The sequence below is a fragment of the Eptesicus fuscus genome, chromosome 8, assembly GCF_027574615.1.
Source record: "Eptesicus fuscus isolate TK198812 chromosome 8, DD_ASM_mEF_20220401, whole genome shotgun sequence".
Lineage (NCBI taxonomy): Eukaryota > Metazoa > Chordata > Mammalia > Chiroptera > Vespertilionidae > Eptesicus > Eptesicus fuscus.
The window spans coordinates 18,131,132-18,149,283 of record NC_072480.1 but is presented as its reverse complement, the minus strand read 5'-3'; the positions used below and the strand labels follow the sequence as shown (position 1 = coordinate 18,149,283).

General features: G+C 36.7%; 1 protein-coding gene across 4 annotated transcripts in view; it reads left to right on the top strand.

The window, feature by feature from the left end:
• Nucleotides 1–17,921, top strand: part of GPALPP1 (GPALPP motifs containing 1) — a 33,698-nt gene extending 15,777 nt beyond the window's left edge. For 2 of the 4 annotated variants that reach the window (XM_054719814.1, XM_054719811.1), the window contains exons 7-9: nt 2,107–2,205; nt 10,340–10,558; nt 10,679–11,621. In XM_054719814.1, coding sequence (XP_054575789.1) covers nt 2,107–2,205; nt 10,340–10,558 — 318 coding nt within the window. In that variant the 3' untranslated portion in view covers nt 10,679–11,621. Of the gene's footprint in view, nt 1–2,106; nt 2,206–10,339; nt 10,559–10,678; nt 11,622–11,646; nt 11,834–17,552 lie in introns of those variants that run through there. The other 2 variants (XM_054719813.1, XM_054719812.1) reach the window with 2 other exon arrangements.
• Nucleotides 17,922–18,152: the final 231 nt, after the last annotated feature.

Genomic DNA, 18,152 nt, shown 5'->3' with positions numbered 1-18,152 from the left:
CCATTCAAATCTTAAATATTCTACTAATTAGCACCTTATGATTATAGCTTTATCAGTTCTGACTTAAACAGTTGCACACTTAGTTCATTCCCCTCACTCTGTTTATCTTGTTCATTAGTACCTAGACTTATGAGGATTCCTATTTTCATTCTGTAACTATAAATTGTGTTATAGTGTAATTATAAATTGGTTGTGAAATAGCCCTATTCTTAAAATGTGGATAATATGTTGAAATCTCAACCTTTTAGCACCCTACCCTGAATATGTGGCAGCATCATAAGTTCCTTATTTGCCCTGAAGATTAAAGGGAATCTGAGAGTTGTAATAGAAAGCTGAGGTGCACAACACATATGGGGGCAGAAGAGGCAGCAAAAGATGTGGTGTAGACGTGAGCGACCCCTTTGAATGACTGGTCCTGGAAGGCCCATCTAATGTTTCTTACCTGGTTTCTTATAAAAATAATGTTGGTATTTTTCTAATTTAGCCTTTATGATTGTCTCCAAAATACAATTAACTCCCTCGCTTACATGGACTTTTTACTTGTGCCTACATTTATTTATGCACTTTTCTATCCTTCTGTTCCTCATTGTAGATTAATAGTTGTCTAGCCTACAGCCAGATATGCAGGGCATCTTCAGAGGAAAATATCACAGGAGAATGGAATCAATAGAAACTAGACAATACAATCTGAACATAAGTGATTGTAGGCCTAGTGACTTGAGTTGTTTAGATCTGGTCATTCTTTTCAGGGCTGAAGATGTATTGTTCTGTGTTTACAGTGGACTATTAAAGGAATATAATACCCTTTAAACTTTATGTAGTACTATATTATAGCAGATAGTACCACAGAATTATATGTATTTGTGGAACAAACTATATATTATCACAGAGCTATTTGTTTTCTGATATTTTTGATCCTGTGTAAAGTTCATGACCAATTTTTTATTTTTGTAACAGATCTTAGTCCTTTCCTTTGTTTTAACTTCCTTTTTAATAGGTTCTCTTTACTTCATCTTACTTTTTTATATTTGATTCTGAAGCATACATCTCCCATATCACATTCACTTAACTGACATTACCTAAAAGGAGTAAAATTGCTCCTTAGGAAGAAGTGGAAGGGTGATGCATAAGTTAATTAAATAAGATCTGTTATATCTCACCTCCCAGTCTTGACTATATCTATTAACTCTTAAATGGTCAGGTTTTTATATCCATCTACCGTAACATCATTTTTTTCTGAATATTTATAATTAGAAGTATATGTTTTCTGGAAAAAGTTTTATGGAAAAGTAAGAATTGAACTATTTCTGTGTTTTTAACATACTTTATTAAATAAAATGTTGTTTTAGCCCATTAATAAGATAAATATTGTATAAGAGCCTCATTGGTTTTCTTAAGCAAATAGCAACAGCATAAAAGTACACTTTGAAAAAATGGTTTTTAATTGTTTTTTTTCTAACTAAAATTTGTTGGAAATGTATCTAAGTACAAACTTTATTTTTGTGTGTGTGCTATGATAAATGGTTCTTTTTCTTAATTTTGAATTCCAGTTGTTCATTGCTGGTGTATTTTGTATATTGGCCTTGTGTCCTACAGCTTTGCTGTACTTGCTTATTAATTCCAGGAGTTTTTCTGTTGATTGCTTGGGGTTCTCTACCTAGATGGTTTGTCATCTGTGGGTATAGTTTTATTTTTCTTTTCCAGTCTGTACACCTTTTATTTATTTTTTTAATTTCCTCAAGAGTGATTTCCCAAGTTTTGAATATATAATACAGGATTTCTTTTTAAGCCTTATTTTATCTTTTACATTTCATCATTGTCAGACTCATGTCTGAGTTCAGGAAATAGGTGATTCTTCCAGTTAGTTGATAGAGTTGTGGTGTGTTTTTTTTGTTTGTTTGTTTGTTTGTTCTTGTTTTCAGGAAAATCTTAGAATACTAACAGACCTCTTATCGAGTATATTAACATTTCTAATGGAAAGAGGTTCAACAAGCCTGGCTTAGTTTGGTCTCTAATTATTCAATCTGAGTAAAAATAGTAGTATTTCTTTTTTACTTTCTCTTAATTATATGGTTCAATAATGTGTTATCTGTGTTCATTCCTCAGGAGACAAAAGAAGCAAGGAAGTCATTCAATAAGAAGGATGAAGAACATATATTGTCAGGAAGGGAAAAGAGATTGGCTGAGCAGGTGTCCTCATACAATGTAAGTCAGAAAAAAATATATAACCTTTAACTTTTTTCTATATTTTAATGCTCCTCGTTTTTTCTTTTGCTTGTTTCTCTTTCTTTTACATGTCTAAACTCTGTTGTATATATATTTATGTAAAATCCTTTTTGTAATATTCTTAGTTAATTTTTTTACTTAAGTCATATACACTGAGTGGCCAGATTAGTATGATCTCTGAACGCATAATAATCTGGCCACTCAGTGTATATCCTATATAATAAAAGGCTAATATGCAAATTGTCCCCTCCACCAGGAGTTCGACTAGCAGGCAGGCCGGTCAACCACCCATGTCCCCTCCCCCTGGCCAGGCTGGCCGGACCCCATCCATGCATGAATTCATGCACCAGGCCACATACACACACACTGAATGGCCAGATTATTATGTGTTCGGAGATCATAATAATCTGGCCACTCAGTGTATAAGAAATTTAATTCCTAGAGATCAGTAGCACGTGATCAGGAAGTAAGAGCCCTACTAACTCCTAGAGAACCTCAATTCATATATTTTTTAATTATAAGCAGATTTGGAATGTTTTATGCAAAGATTTAAATATGGAAGAAAAATGTTTTAAAAATATGGTTCAATCTAAATTTGCAAACTGAACGGTCAGGATTCATTTGGCATATCATCATTTTGTTACATTCTCTTACTCGAGAGAAGAAAGAAAAATGGTGTTCCAGCTCAAAGAATAAATGTCAGTCACTAAACCCATTGGCCCTGAAAGGTGTTCAGGAAAATTACCTTCTGTTTCTAAGATATTAGTTAACAATAAGTCCCATAAACATTAAAAATATAATGAGAATGATTTATTGGACATATGTAGACAGTGAAGCACACATGAAGCCTTTTTGGAAACTAACCAATAACTCAACTGCCATGGAACATTTATGAAAACTGATGAGCTCAAAAGTCATTGTCTCAACAAAATTGAAAGTCACAATCATTCAAGCTATCATCTCTGACCACACAGAATTTAAGTTAAAATTCAAATAATTTAAAAGTCTTATACAACAAGAAATTAGAAAAATTCAAAATTTAAACTTTGCATCAAAGAAGACATGATTCATGGAATTTAGAAAATACTTAAACCTGAATGATACAAAAATACAAATATGTGGGATGCAATATAAAGTGGTACTTTTGGCCAAAATTTATAGCCATATTGAGTTATGTTAGAAAAGAAGAATAGCTGAAAATCCACAAGCTGTGCCTTTTTCCAAATGGGCATTTTTATAAAACTAAACATATACCTACCCTTTGATCCTGCAACTCCATCCTGGGCATTTATCTAAGACAGATGAAAACATGTCCACATGAAGACTCGAACATGCTTTAATTCATAGTAGCTTCAAGAAAAGACTTATACAGAATATTCACAGACATGTTATTCAAATAGCTAAATTTGTGAGTAGCCCAGGTGCCCATCAAAGAGAAAGAAAAACCAAACTATACAATTAAATACTACAAAAAAAGGAACAAATTATAAATAAATGTGACAGTGTGGTTAAATCTCAAAGTCCTTGTGCTGAGTGAAAAATGACTTCCTACACAAGTCCATACTCAATGATTCCATTTATGTGAAGCTCTACAACAAGCAAAGTGAATCTATGGTGGGAAAAAAAATCACAATAGTGGTTGTTGGAGTGGAAATGTGTGACTGAGTAAAAAGGAGCATACGGAGCTTTCTGGGGTGATGGAATTGTTCCAGATCTTGATAGGAATTTAAATCCTAAAACCTAGTAAATGTAATTTAAGATGTGTGCATTTCATTGTGTATAAACTTACCTTAAAAGAAAAGCTTGTAAACAAATATTGAACTCCAGCTAATGAAATGGGTGTTGAAGTATTTAGGGTACATGTAGTGATGTGTGCAATTGACTGTAAAATGCATCAGAAAATTAGGGTTTTAATCTCATACTGAAATTTTGGTTACTTGTGAGATGTGCTGTTCAAAATAGTAATAGTCTTAAGACTAAACCACCTTATAATTCTTAGTTTTGATAAATCAAGCACTATTTAAAATATTACCATTAAACAGACAAAATAAAAAACAAACTAGAATCTTAGCATGAATTTTCAAAAGCTACTATAACATTGTCCCATTTAACATAAATTGCCCTGGCTTTTATAAAGCTTTATAAAACGCACATTTTTGTTAAACGGTTAAATCAGGTAAATCAGCAAATTAGAAATTAGTCTCTACATGAACTGGCTTTCAGTGTGATTTTTAGTGAATTGACTCTTTTAGGTGTTTTTATTTTTTTTTAGGATTCTAGCAGTAGTTTGGTCAATGTGTGTCACAATGTGCAAATGATGCTAACCCAGACAGTACACCCGAAACAATTGATATGACAAATTTGAGACCTTGAATTGTTTGAATTGGTTATAATAGTCCAGTGGTTTGATGTATTCCCTGTCCTTATTGATATTTAATTTACTAAATTTACTAAAGCAGATGCTCCTTGACTTTCGATGGGGTTACATCACAATAAACCCATCGTAAGTTGAAAATATCATTAAGTCAAAAATGCATGTAATACACATAACCTACCAAACATCACAGCCTACCTTAAACATGCTCAGAACACTTATATTAGCTTATAATTGGGCAAAATCATCTAACACAAAGCTTGTTTTATAATAAAGTGTTGAATAGCTCACATAAAATTATGCTTATCACTTTAGCACCACTGTAAAGTTGAAAAATTGTAAATTGAAACATCATATGTTGGGGGATGTCTGCATAGTGAATCAGTAAATTAAAACCTGCCATCTTTATTTCCCCATTTTTGTTGGCCTTTTGTTACCTTTTGTACAGTTTGCTCATCCTGTTTCTCAGTAGGGGCTCTAGGTAAAGTAGGGCCTCTACAACTTCATTTTTCTCTCATCTCCTCCAAACTTTGTTCTCTATTTTCTCCAGCTGTTTAAAAAATATCTCAGGCCTTCCCCTTCCAACTCTTGATAGCCTATCTCAACACCTCCGTCGTCCTATATAATAAAGAGGTAATATGCAAATTGACCGTCATGTCCTTGCACAAGATGGCTGGTAGGGGAGGGCAGTTGTGGGCAATCAGGCCAGCAGGGGAGGGCAGTTAGGGGCAACCAGGCTGGCAGGGGAGGGCAGTTGGGGTCAATCGGGCCTGCAGGGGAGGGAGGGCAGTTGGGGGCGACCAGGCCCGCAGGGGAAGGCAGTTAGGGGTGACCAGGCCAGCAGGGGAGGGCAGTTGGGGTCAATCGGGCCGGCAGGGGAGCAGTTAGGCGTCGATCAGGCTGGCAGGGGAGTGGTTAGGGGGTAATCAGGCTGGCAGGCAGAAGCGGTTAGGGGCAATCAGGCAGGCAGGCAGGCAGAAGCAGTTAGGGGCAGTCAGGCAGGCAGGCAGGCAGAAGCGGTTAGGGGCAATCAGGCAGGCAGGCAGGCAGGCAAGCGGTTTGGGAGCCAGCAGTCCCGGATTGTGAGAGGGATGTCCAACTGCTGGTTTAGGCCCAATCCCACAGTTGGACATCCCCCGAGGGGTCCCAGATTGGAGAGGGTGCAGGCTGGGCTGAGGGACACACGAATTTTGTGCACCAGGCCTCTAGTTGTTGTATAATTAATGAATTATTATTTTCTCATTAATGGAGAAAGAGGAAAATGTGGAGAAATCGTGTTGAAAGTTCAAATTTTTATAGTATTTCTTTGCATTTACATACAATTCTATTTATATTACATTGTAGTTCCCCATCCTAGAATTAACCCTGCTCCACTTCTCTTTTGTGTTGTCATTCTCTGCCAGAAAGAATGATCTACACAGTGGGTTGCACATCTGATGGTTATCCTAAATAAGAACCTGGGTGGTTTTTAAAAGCACAGTTGCTGTGACCTACAGTTGACAATTATCATTCACTAGATTACTATGGTGGGGCTCAGGAATCTATTTATTTTTTAAAATATATATATTTATTGATTTTTTTAAAGAGAAAGAGATATAAATGTGAGAGTGGAACATAAATCAGCTGCCTCCTACATGCCCCCCACCCCCCTCACTGGGGATGGAGTCTGCAACCTGGACATGTGCCCTGGCTGCGAATCGAACCAGTAACCTTTCAGTGCACGGGAGGACCCTCAACTAACTGAGCTACATCAGCCAGGACAGGAATCTATTTCTGTTCAATTAATCAGGAGTGGAGACCAGTGGTCTTCAAGTGTTTCTGCTTGGTATCCCCCAAAAGAAACTTTTTACTTGACATCTAAAATTTTTCATTAACTAAGTTTCAGTAGTTACCAAGCATGAATTTATAGCCTATTATATTGCTCTATTAAATGTTTAAAGTAGAATCTACATACCATTGCAATTCATTATTTATCATTATTTTTTTATTGTTTGAAGTATTACAAATAGTAGTACATATGTCTCCTTCTTATCATTATCTATTAATATATATATATATATATATATATATATATACAAACAAGTACTTCCTTAACAGTTGGAAATTTTATTTCATTCTTTTTTCTCCTTGAATTCATAATTTTATTTTTCTCCTGCCATAGAATTTTATCCTAATTAAGCTTTATAATTATATCTGATAAGTCCTATTTTACTGCAACAAAAATATATCTACATAAATTGAAATTGAAAGTTTTTTTTTTAATTTCCTGTATCTGTCTTTAAATGTTTGCACTTTTTTACTTCTGGGGTAAGTTATAATTTCAGTTGATCAAAACAATGTGAACATATTGCAAATTTTGATGAATAATTATTAAGTGTAAAAAAGTAAAATGTAAATTTAATCTCTTAATGAAAGACTTTTTTCCCAGTTAGTTTCTGGTCTTTAGATGAAAGTTACTTACTACTAGAAAAACACAGGTTTCAGCATCAAATGTGTTTTTCATTTGTCTTTTTTATTTTGTTTTGTTTTGTTTATTAAGGAGAGAGATGAAGGAAGAGAGAGAGAGAAAGAGAGAAAAACATTGAAGTCAGAGAACCATCAAAGTGAGAGAGAAACATCGATTGGTTGCCTCCTACATGTCCCATCCAGGAATCAATTCCTGCAGCCTGGGTATGTACCCTGACCAGGAATCGAACCCACTGTCCTATAATGCACAGGACAAAGCTCAATTAACTAAGCCACGTCAACCAGAGCTGTTCATTTGTTTTTGGGGGGGTTATTTATTTATTATTTTTTAAAGTATACTTCAGAGAAGAAGGAAGAGGGAGAGAGAGATAGAGATATCAATGATGAGAGAGAATCATTGATCGCTGCCTCCTGCACACCCCACACTGGGGAAGAAGCCCACAACCTGGGCACATGCCCTGACCTGGAATGGAACTGTGACCTCCTGATTCATAGGTCAATGCTCAACCATTATGCCACACCAGCCAGGCCAACTTCAATTTTTTTTTTCACATTGATTCTATTAGTTTATTTTCTCATTCTCTCTTTCCAAATCTGTATAATGGGAATAATAACATTTAATTTACAGAGATATCATGAGGATTACAATATAGTAAATTCTCAGTAAATCTAGCACTTAATATTTATTGGGAGATTCTTATGTGCCCAACACTGTACTAAATCCTTTGTATTCTTTAGATCATTTAACTCCTTTCTCATCTGAATATTTTTAAATTATTACTATTACTAGAGGCCTGGTGCATGACATTCATGCACTGGGGGGTCAGGGGATAGGGGCGTCCCTCAGCCTGGCCTGTGCTATGTTGCAGTCCGGGATCCCTCTCGCAGTCTGGGACCCATCGCTCCTTACTGCCCACCTGCAGTGGAGGCGGGAGAGGCTCCCACCACCGCCGCTGTGCCATGAGCCTGGCTTCTGGCTGAGTGGCAGGGGCCCACTGACCACCAGGGGGCAGCTTCTGCGTTGAGCGTCTGCCCCCTGGTGGTCAGTGCACATCATAGCAACTGGTCCTTCCACCGTTTGGTCGATTTGCATATTAGCCTTTTATTGTATAGGATAACTGCCATTTTACAGCTGAGACATTGAGGGCTTAAATTACTTGCCTAAGGTCACCAGTGTTGAAAAGAGCAGGACCATCATTGCAACCCAGATTTTCTGAATTCGGAACTTAAGTTATTAGCTGTTTCTCCATGCTATACATATTGATAACCCTTTTTTTTTTTTTTTAAGCATCATTTGAATTTTTTTACCTATTTTATTAAAAATAAAGAACTCTGTGGTTCAGCATTGACCTATGAACCAGGAGGTCATGGTTCAATTCCAGGTCAGGGCACATGCCCAGGTTGCGGGCTCGATCCCCAGTGTGGGGCATGTAGGAGGCAGCCGATCAATGATTCTCTCTCATCATTGATGTTTCTAGCTCTCTCCCTTTCCCTTCCTCTCTGAAATGGAAGGGAGAGAGAGAGGAAGGGAGGGAGGACTGGAAAGTACTTGAATTACAAATCTATTTGTTTCTAAAGACTTGACCAAGATTTATTTATGAAATTAGAAGGATTGGAAGAATGGAAATAGTGCTAACTTAAATATTTATTAATACAGCATCTTTTGTATATTCTGCTAAAGACTTATAGCTCCAAATCGGGGTCTTTTATTTATAGGAAATAACTACCACATAACCTAATTGACAAAGTCAGTCTGGTTGTCACATCAGCCAAGTCAGACTTACTTTCTGCCAGAAAGTCTGACTTCATTTTTTCACTCAAATAGATGTGTTTATGATCATTTCTGTAACACTTCCGAATTCTAAAGTAGATAGGTAGGTTCCATGAGTTTGTCTTCTGCATGAAATAAGATTCTGCCACCTTTAACATTTCCTACCAGTGCCTTGTTATTTTGCTTCCACTGGGCTGTCTTCATGTGAATCTTTGCTCTCAAGTACATTCTTTGACAGTGCAGGGCCTGGAAGAGATGAGGTATGTTAGGCAAAAATTGCCCTTTCTTTCCTGGCCCCACTCTTCAGTATATCTGAGCCCAGAACATTCCAATAAGAGCCAAAACACCCATTTCAAAAGGACATTACACTCCTGAGAGAAATATGTTTAAGACAGAAAGGACACAAAGCCCTTCCTTGATTAGAGGAAGTTTCACTCATACTAGTATTTCAGATTTTTTTGTTTGATGCCCTAAAGACGTGCTTTCTTACACAATATTCTGTAGTAAGATTCTGAAAGGCCTACTTTTGTTAAGTGGGAAGAGGCTATGACAAAAGGGGAGACATTCTTACAAGATGCATTATTGGGCAAATTAATTTTAAGTAAGCCTGCATGAAGAAGTTGAGAGTCATGGTTGGATAACCTTAAAATTATCCATGCCTTCATACCCATGGAATCCACTCTGTGTAGCCCCCAGAGACACATGTATCCCACTTTGAAAGCTTCTAATCTGTATTACTTGTATCTATTCCTGCATTCCACTCCCTGCTTCTTCCATCCAGGCCATTCTGTCTTTTACTTTAATCACTACTGAAAGGTTTAAAATTAATCTCTAACTTATGAAACCAATTGCCTTTGTTCAGACCTCATCTTACTATATGTATATTAAGATATATATATATATATCTTAAAATGTGAACACCTGCCCCAACTAAGAAGGAAGAAAATGAGGGAGGTAAGAGAAAGAACAAAACTGAAAGGAACAAAAATTCTCTTGTGTAGGGAATAGGCCTTGGATTGTGTCACCTCTGCACTTACTGTTCTGGTTCGCCCCTGTTTTTGCTTCAGCCTGGCAGTGCCCTTCCCTTCCTAGGCACTCATGTAGGCTTCACGGACCAGCACATCCATAAGCTTTAACCAGGCTGCCACGTGAGAATAGAATTGCTCTTTCTTTCTCACCCTTGTACTTATGTGGACTCCAACTTTGATACATCACACAATGCTTTTCTCTTTTATTATTTAAACATTCGTTTCCTTTCTGTCTTGCTCTTTGTGTGTATGGCATGTAGTTAGTAGATGTCTTCATTTTGGTTTAATTGAATTGGCCTCTGATACATATTTTCTTCATAGATGCTGTCTTGGATTTGGAAAAACCTGTTGGGGTTTGTAAATAGCCCTCTTAATGTTCACCATTACTACTTAAATGTCTTGTTTCACTATCATATTCTGTCAATAATCTATACAAACTAAGATTTTTATTTCTACTCTTCTGACTTTCCCCAGGAATCGAAAAGATCAGAATCTCTTATGGACATTCATCAAAAAAAACTAAAAACTAAGGCTGCTGAAGATAAAAATAAGCCCCAAGAAAGAATACCATTTGACCGTGATAAGGATCTCAAGGTGCATCGGTTTGATGAAGCTCAGAAAAAAGCCCTAATAAGAAAATCTAGAGAACTAAACACCAGATTTTCACATGGCAAAGGCAGTATGTTTTTATAAGTAAGTATATTTCAGTGAGGTATATTTTTATATCAATAAATTTGAACTTCTTAAAAATAAATTTAAAGAAAAAAAATTTTTTTAATCTTCACCCAAGGATATTTTTCTGTTGATTTTTAGAGAGAATGGAAAGGAGCGGGGGAGACAGAAAGAGAGGATTATTGATGGGAGAGAGACACATCAATCAGTTGCCTCCCATATGCACTCCAACCAGGGCTGGGGACTGAGCCTGCAACCAAGGTACATACCCTTGACCGGAATCGAACCTGGGACCCTTCAGTCTGCAGGCCCTCGATCTATCCACTGAATCAAACTGGCCAGGGCTAAAAATAAATTTTGTTTATAAATGATTATGTGTACAAATCTATTTCCTTTTATAGTAAAATAGATTGTAAATCTGCAAATCTTTTTTTATAAGTAAACTGTTTTTTTTAAAAATTCAGCCTTTGTGGGCTTATAAATGTTCATGGAAAAGTAGCCTTGTTCTCATAATAACTAACAGGGCATTGCTACTTAAAATTCTGTAATAAAAGTTTAGTTTATGAAAAATGGAAAGGAGGGTGTAAAGCATGAAGAAAGGAGGTTTATTAGTATTTTTTTTTAATACATGTCTTTATTGATTTCAAGGAGGGAGAGAGAGGGAGAGATAGAAACATCAATGATGAGAGAGAATCATTGATTTCCTCCTGCACGCCCCCTACTGGGGATTGAGCTCGCAACCCAGGCATGTGCCCTGACCAGGAATCAAACTGACTTCTGGTTCATAGGTCTATGCTCAACCACTGAGCCACACTGGCTGGGTGCTAGTAATCTTTTGATGTCAAATAAGATCACAATTAGAAAAATGGTCATTGCTTTTAAAGGACCTCAAAGTAAGGTTCGAAACCATTACATCATTCATTTATAGTCCAAACTGACAAGGGTTCATAAAGGTGATTAAAAATTACATAAAAACTAATATTGCTTCTTAAAAATCTTTATAGTTTTTTTAATTGTATGAAACCTACATTGATATTAAAATGTGCTTTAAGGGAAAATAAAGTTAGAAATATTTTCCAACTTACTGAATTTTCTTATTCTTACTTCAGGGGGATTTCCCTGTACAATGAAGAAAAGTTGAAGAATACCTTTTTATTGTCTGTCCACCTTTATTCTTTCATTTTAAGTTTCTTAAGATTAGAAATTACTTTAAAAACCATACAAACTCACCTTGTTCTGTGCATCCTTTAGGGTCTAGAGGAAACATAAAATTGGTGTTTCTTATGTAGAATAGAATTTTATGTGTCTTTGGCTTCTGAGAAAGTGTGGGTTTTTCTTCAATTAATTATTCTGGGGATTCCCCCGCCATGCCCTAATTTTTATGATGGCTCACAAGTCTCCTCTCCTCTCCTCTCCTCTCCTCTCCTCTCCTCTCCTCTCCTCTCCTCTCCTCTCCTCTCTCTCTCTCCTCTCCCTCTCTCCCCCTCCTCCCTCCCCTCCTTTCTTCCTTCCCTCTTTTCTCTCTCTTTCTAAAATTAATAAAATAAAATTAAAAAGACATGCCATTAACCATGAGCAGTGTGAAGTCTAAAACTCAGCTCTTTGATCTCAACCAAAGCTTTCTAAGTCTACAAACTCTGCTTTGAGATGATCTCACTTTATCCATTTATAATTAACAGATTTTTATCTAATTTATTGGGGACAGATCTTTTATATCAATCACAAATAGCCTTTTTTAAAAAATGAAACTCTGTAATCATAACCACCCTAATGAAGCATTATAAATTTGTAATGCTTTAAGTACTGCCTCTTTAAGTGTTAAATAGAAAATTCTAAATAATTCTGTAAGTTATATTTTCTTATAGATTAGTCCTAACTGTTCTGCTAGTTCTGTGTTCTTTTTTTGATAAAGCACAAGGTTTTAATGGAAAAAGCTTCTGATTCCTAGTTCATTTAGGCTTTATTGAAAAAGTATGTAAACCATTCAAAAAAGGCTACACATTACTATTTTAATCATAGTAGTACAATGATATTTTCTGTGTAAACTGTAGCTTACTCAAGAGGGTTGCTATTGAAAAATGAATTATTCTCCTAAGCAAATTTATGAAAAGGCTTCCTGTCTAAACAGATTGAACAAAGCTACTTTTTGACTAAAGATGTCATTTTAGTGGGTGGTATTGTCTAAATACAAAGCTTGTGCAAGAGCATCCATTGCTTTCATTTAATTTTGTTATAATTTTTTTTTCTCAATGAGAGGAAGAAATGTTATCTATTTCCTCATCCTTCTATAAATTCCTAACTTATATTTTGGGGAAATCTGGCATTTTTAAAGTAAAAATGTCATCTTTGGGTACTTATTTTTGCTTTGCTCTCATCCTGATGGGGATAGAGATATTTCTGTATTACATTTTTACTATTTATTTCTTCCCTCACCCTTGGAGTGTCCATGACCTTCACAAAAGGGGGAAAGCTTCTTCTTTCTATGACTTACCACCTCACTGCTGCTTCGGATCCAATGCCCCTTCATGCCACCCTGCGTCCAGTTTTAATAAAATGTCAGGCCAGAGGTCGTTTGCCTCATGGAGAGACTAAACCCAGTATAGCAACACTGACATTAGAAGAGCAGAGTAACTGTTTGTACAGAATGGAAAGGTAGTCATTTCATCTGCTCTTCAGGCTGTAAATGGCATTATTAAATCGAGTCTCCTGCCCATCTGGTAGAAAATTGAAACTGTTGACATTTTCTAATAAGAACTTTTTAATGTCCTACACTGCTTGGCCAAGTCTTAGAGAACTGTGTGACCTCTTTTGAAACTTAACAATGAAGAAGATAAAGAACAACACTAAGTTAAAAAGTGAAGCAGCTACTTGACATTCTTTACAGTTGAAGGTGACATTTAAGTTCATTGTACCTGAAATTATATGATTTTGTCCACTTTTCTAAATTGTCATCTGAAATAAATGTAGATGTTTCAAAGAGTAACCATCTTACTGGTAAATAAATGGTGGCTTTTGCAATTGGGGGAATTGGTGGAGGGGGCAAAAGATGAGAAATGGTGGTTAAATCCATAATAAGACTGTTTTATCAGATAAATTAAATCCTTTTTATATTGGGTAAAATGTAATAAATTAAGCCCTGCTCTCAAAAAAATAATGGCCATGTCTTACTAAGCGTTTTTAATCTTGTTTGGATGTAGGAGCCACTTGACATTTAATCACCTGAACATTTAATGATTCTTTGAATTAATATTTTTTGAGAAGTGAGGTTGAAATTAACATGATATTGAGGCTTACATGCTCCAGAATAGATAAATGATTATTATATAAATTATTTGTTTCTTATATAGGGTGGATAATGTTAATGTTATTACTCAGATATGTATGATCATGGGAGATAATTTTACAAAAGCCCTTATCACTTCTCTTTTCACTTATTTTATGATAATGTTAGTGAAAAAATTCTCTGTTGAGTTATATACCTAAGAGAAAGGATTAACATGGAGGGAAGTGGTTAGAGGTCATACCTATGTAGCATCAAAGCCTAGTCTTCTATTTCAGAATATTAATTTATTTCACTTTGACTTTTGATGCCACCATGTGATTTTAGTCTGCAGTTACAAAAGGTCATGCTTCTCCTGTATAGAAGAGGTATATTTTTTTGCAGCTTAAAAAATCAATTGTGACTGGAGTGTGTACAAAATTAAAAAGCTGTACACTGCTTCTTTCAATTTTTTCATTTTGAACTTTACAATTAAAAGATTTTTTAGAAAAGGAGAATTCCTGAGGTGTAATTTTTATGTATAAATAAAGTTTCATCTGTATCTTAGAAGTTGTGGTCTTTTATTCTTGTTTTGTTTATTATTAGCTTATCTCCAACAGGCAATACTGGTAAAGACAATATCCTGTAAAGATCATTCTGTTCAGGCCACTGTGGGCTACTGTGAAAAGAAGTATTTCACCCCAACTTACTTGCCAGGTTTTCCTTCTCCCAATATAAGTGCATAACTATTTATTTAGAAAGACAACACAAGACAGACAAATGCTCTGAAAAGCACCATGGCACGAGGGGCTGCACTGGGTTATAACCAAGGTTTCATTGTTGTACATGTCATAGGGTTACCTAACGGTTGGGTTTTACTGGATTGGTTGACTATGAGCTTTTTTCTCTCTGTACTTCCTAAATTCTTTCATGTGTTTTTCTATAATTGGGGAACGGGGGGGGGAGGATATAGGCATTAACCCTTTTCTTAAGTCCTAATTTTTTGTTATATAGGGTCAGAGTTAGAAACTGAACTATGAAGAAGTGACGAAAGATTTTTCAGGGTGGTTTTTCTGTATTTTAGTTGTATTTCCAGTTTGGTACTGGGAGAGTGTCAGTGTAGCTTCCACTGCCATTTTGGAATCCTGTATATAACTTTTGATGGTTTTTATCTTTTGAGATAACAGCTGAAGGCAACACATTTTGCTGAACTCCGCTAAGAATACATAATACTATACCTCATTCACACTACACACTTAAGAAAGTAATTTATTAACCTAAGGTTGCTACTTTTTTATAACAGGTATGATTAATTTGTTACCAGCCAGAAAATCTAAAAATTGTGGCCATTCTTCACTTGAACTGGATATTTTGTCGTCTTTTAAATTGGTCTTTTCTGCCCACCCCACCCCAACAGCCTTATATACTGGTTAATAAAATTGTCATTTGAAAACAGGTTTTTAGAGTTAAAAATGTTTGCCAGTCAAATCATTCATCAGTAAAGACAAGATTAGACCTCACCAGTCAATTTATAAGATTTTAGTTGACTCATCATTCTGTGATGCTTCTAAGAAAATAACATGAAAAGATGGATTCAGAGATTTCCTTTTACCAGCTAATCATAAAGAGCTTTTTTAAAAGTCACCTATCCCTTACAGTGAGTACATAGCAACAACCAGAAGGACTGCATCTTTAGTTCAGCATTTACCAAACTGAGTAATACCTAGGTTTAGAGATGTGGACCAATTTAGTCAACAAAACCTCTAAGTCATTGTTTTTTAAACTTTGGTGTTCAGCAGACTCCCCTACAAGCTTACTAAATATATAGATGGCCTAGCCTTATTATCAGATTTTGATTCTCTCTTAGGTTTGAGGTTGGACCCAGGCACTTTTTCCTGTAAAATTCCCCAGGTAATTCTAATGCACTCCAAATATGAGAACGAAACTTGGTTTGATTTAAACATGGTGTATTAAGATTTCTAGAATAAAAAAAGTCAGATTACTGTCATGTCAGGCTGAGGACACTGAACCTTTTGATTCAAAGGATAGAAGGCAAACTCATTTCCCAGTCTCCCTTGCTACTGGAGCACAGGTACCCGGCCTGGGCCTTGCCAATCAAATGCACCCACATAGGATTGGGACCCCAAGGGAAGAAAAGGGAAGAGATATCTGGTGGGTGGCTGGTGGGGTGGTCAGATCTTCAGCTGCAGCAGAGGTGGCACTTCCCTAGCAGGTTAGAAACCCAGGATGTGGGTGGAGTGGTGACACCGCTGCTGCTTAAAGCAGCATTGGGGGTAGCAGCATTGCAGTGTAGGTGGACAGACCCCTGGTCATATAGCTTCTGGGCCTGCTTAAACTGGCCGTATGTATTATTTTGTTTGCAAGTAACAGCTCTGACTAATATAAGGGAGTTATATTAGTTAAGAGCATAAACTCGAGACAGCAGCCTGGAATCAATTCTTGGTCCTGCCACTAGCTGTATATACTTGAGGAAATTTCTGAACCTATCTCAGCCACAATTTGTCTTAAAATGGGGGCAATAATACCTTACAGGGTGCTATGAAGATTACATACTGAGGCAATTAGCACAAAATTCAGCAATAAATGATGGCTGTCATTGTAGACCCCTGAATAATAGGCCCACTCAGACAAGTTTTATAGACAGACACACTCATTTCTTATGACCTCAGAAAGTTCCTGAACCGGTGATACCTTTCCTGGGTATATATCTGAAGAAACCCCAAACACTAATTTGAAAAGATATATGCATCCTGCCCTAACCGGTTTGGCTCAGTGGATAGAGCCAACGCCTGTGAGCTGAAGGGTCACAGGTTCAATTCCGGTCAAAGGCATGTACCTCGGTTGCGGCACATCCCCAGTAGGGGATGTGCAGGAGGCAGCTGGTTGATGTTTCTCTCTCATCGATGTTTCTAGCTCTCTATCCCTCTCCCTTCCTCTCTGTAAAAAATCAATAAAATATTTTTTTTTGAAAAAAGATATATGCATCCTTATGTTCATTGCAACATTGTTTACAATAGCCAAGATATGGAAGCATCTCAACTGCTGATCAACAGATGAGTGGATAAGAAAACCTGTGGTATACATGTACAATGGAATATTACTTGGCCATAAAAAAGATTGACATTTTACCATTTGTGACAGCATGGGTGGGCCTAGAGAGTATTAAATGAAATAAGTCAGACAGAGAAACACAAATACCACATGATTTATATGTGGAATCTAAAGAACATGATAAACAAAACAGAAACAGGCTCATAGATGCCAAAAATGAACTGATGGTTATCAGGTGGGAAGGGGGTTGTATACAAATAAGATGAAGGAATTAAGAAGGACAATTTGGTAGTTACAGAATAGTCATGGGAATGTAAAGTACACCATGGGGAATGCAGTCAATACTGTAATAACGATATGTGGTGCCAGATTGGTACTTGAATTATCAGGGGGGTCACTTTGTAAATTATATAATTGTCTAACCATAACTGCTGTATGTCTGAAACTAATATAAAATAATACTGAATGTAATTAAAAATAAATATATTTAAGTTTACATTTTAAAAAATCCTATACTTATCAGGACTCTTGGAAGCAAGTGATAGAAACCTCTCTCAAACTGGCTTTAAAAAAAAGATAATTTATTCACTCATGTAATGAATAGTACAGAAGGTAGCCCTGCCTTTAGGTACAAGTGGCTCTGGATGTCCAAATTATGTCATCGGGATTCTGTCTGTCTCTCAGGGTCTGGAGGAGCCGCCTTCAAAAGGCATGTCCACCTGGGACCTCAGAACGTGACCTTATTTGGAATACAGGTCTTTGCAGATGTAATTAAATCATAGCTCTCAAGATGAGATCATCCTTGATTTAGGGTGGACCTTACATCCAATGATTGGTATCCTTAGAAGAGAAAGAACAGGAAGATTTGAGACGCAGAAGCGCACCAGGAAGAAGGTCATGTGAAGATGGAGGCAGAGACTGGAGTTCCGTTGCCACAAGCCAGAGAAGTCCGCAGCCGCCAGCAGCTGGAAGAGGCGAGGAAGGATTCTCCCCACGGGCCTTCAGAGGCAGTGCGGCCTGCTGACACCGTGATTTCAGACTTACCCTCAGAGATGTGAGAAATAAATTCTGTGTTTTAAGCTACCAAGTTTATGGTTATTTTTTGCAGCAGGCAAATTCGCCTTCGTTTCTTCAAGCCCAAGATAGGGCCTGGTGTTAGCAACTTCTAGCTAATCATCCTTACGAAGGGCGCAGGTGGGCCACTGGATTCGTCAGCTCTGCAGGTTTCTAGTCTCTGTGCCATAATGGTTCTCTAAAGGAAACTGGAGGTACTGTTACCAAAAA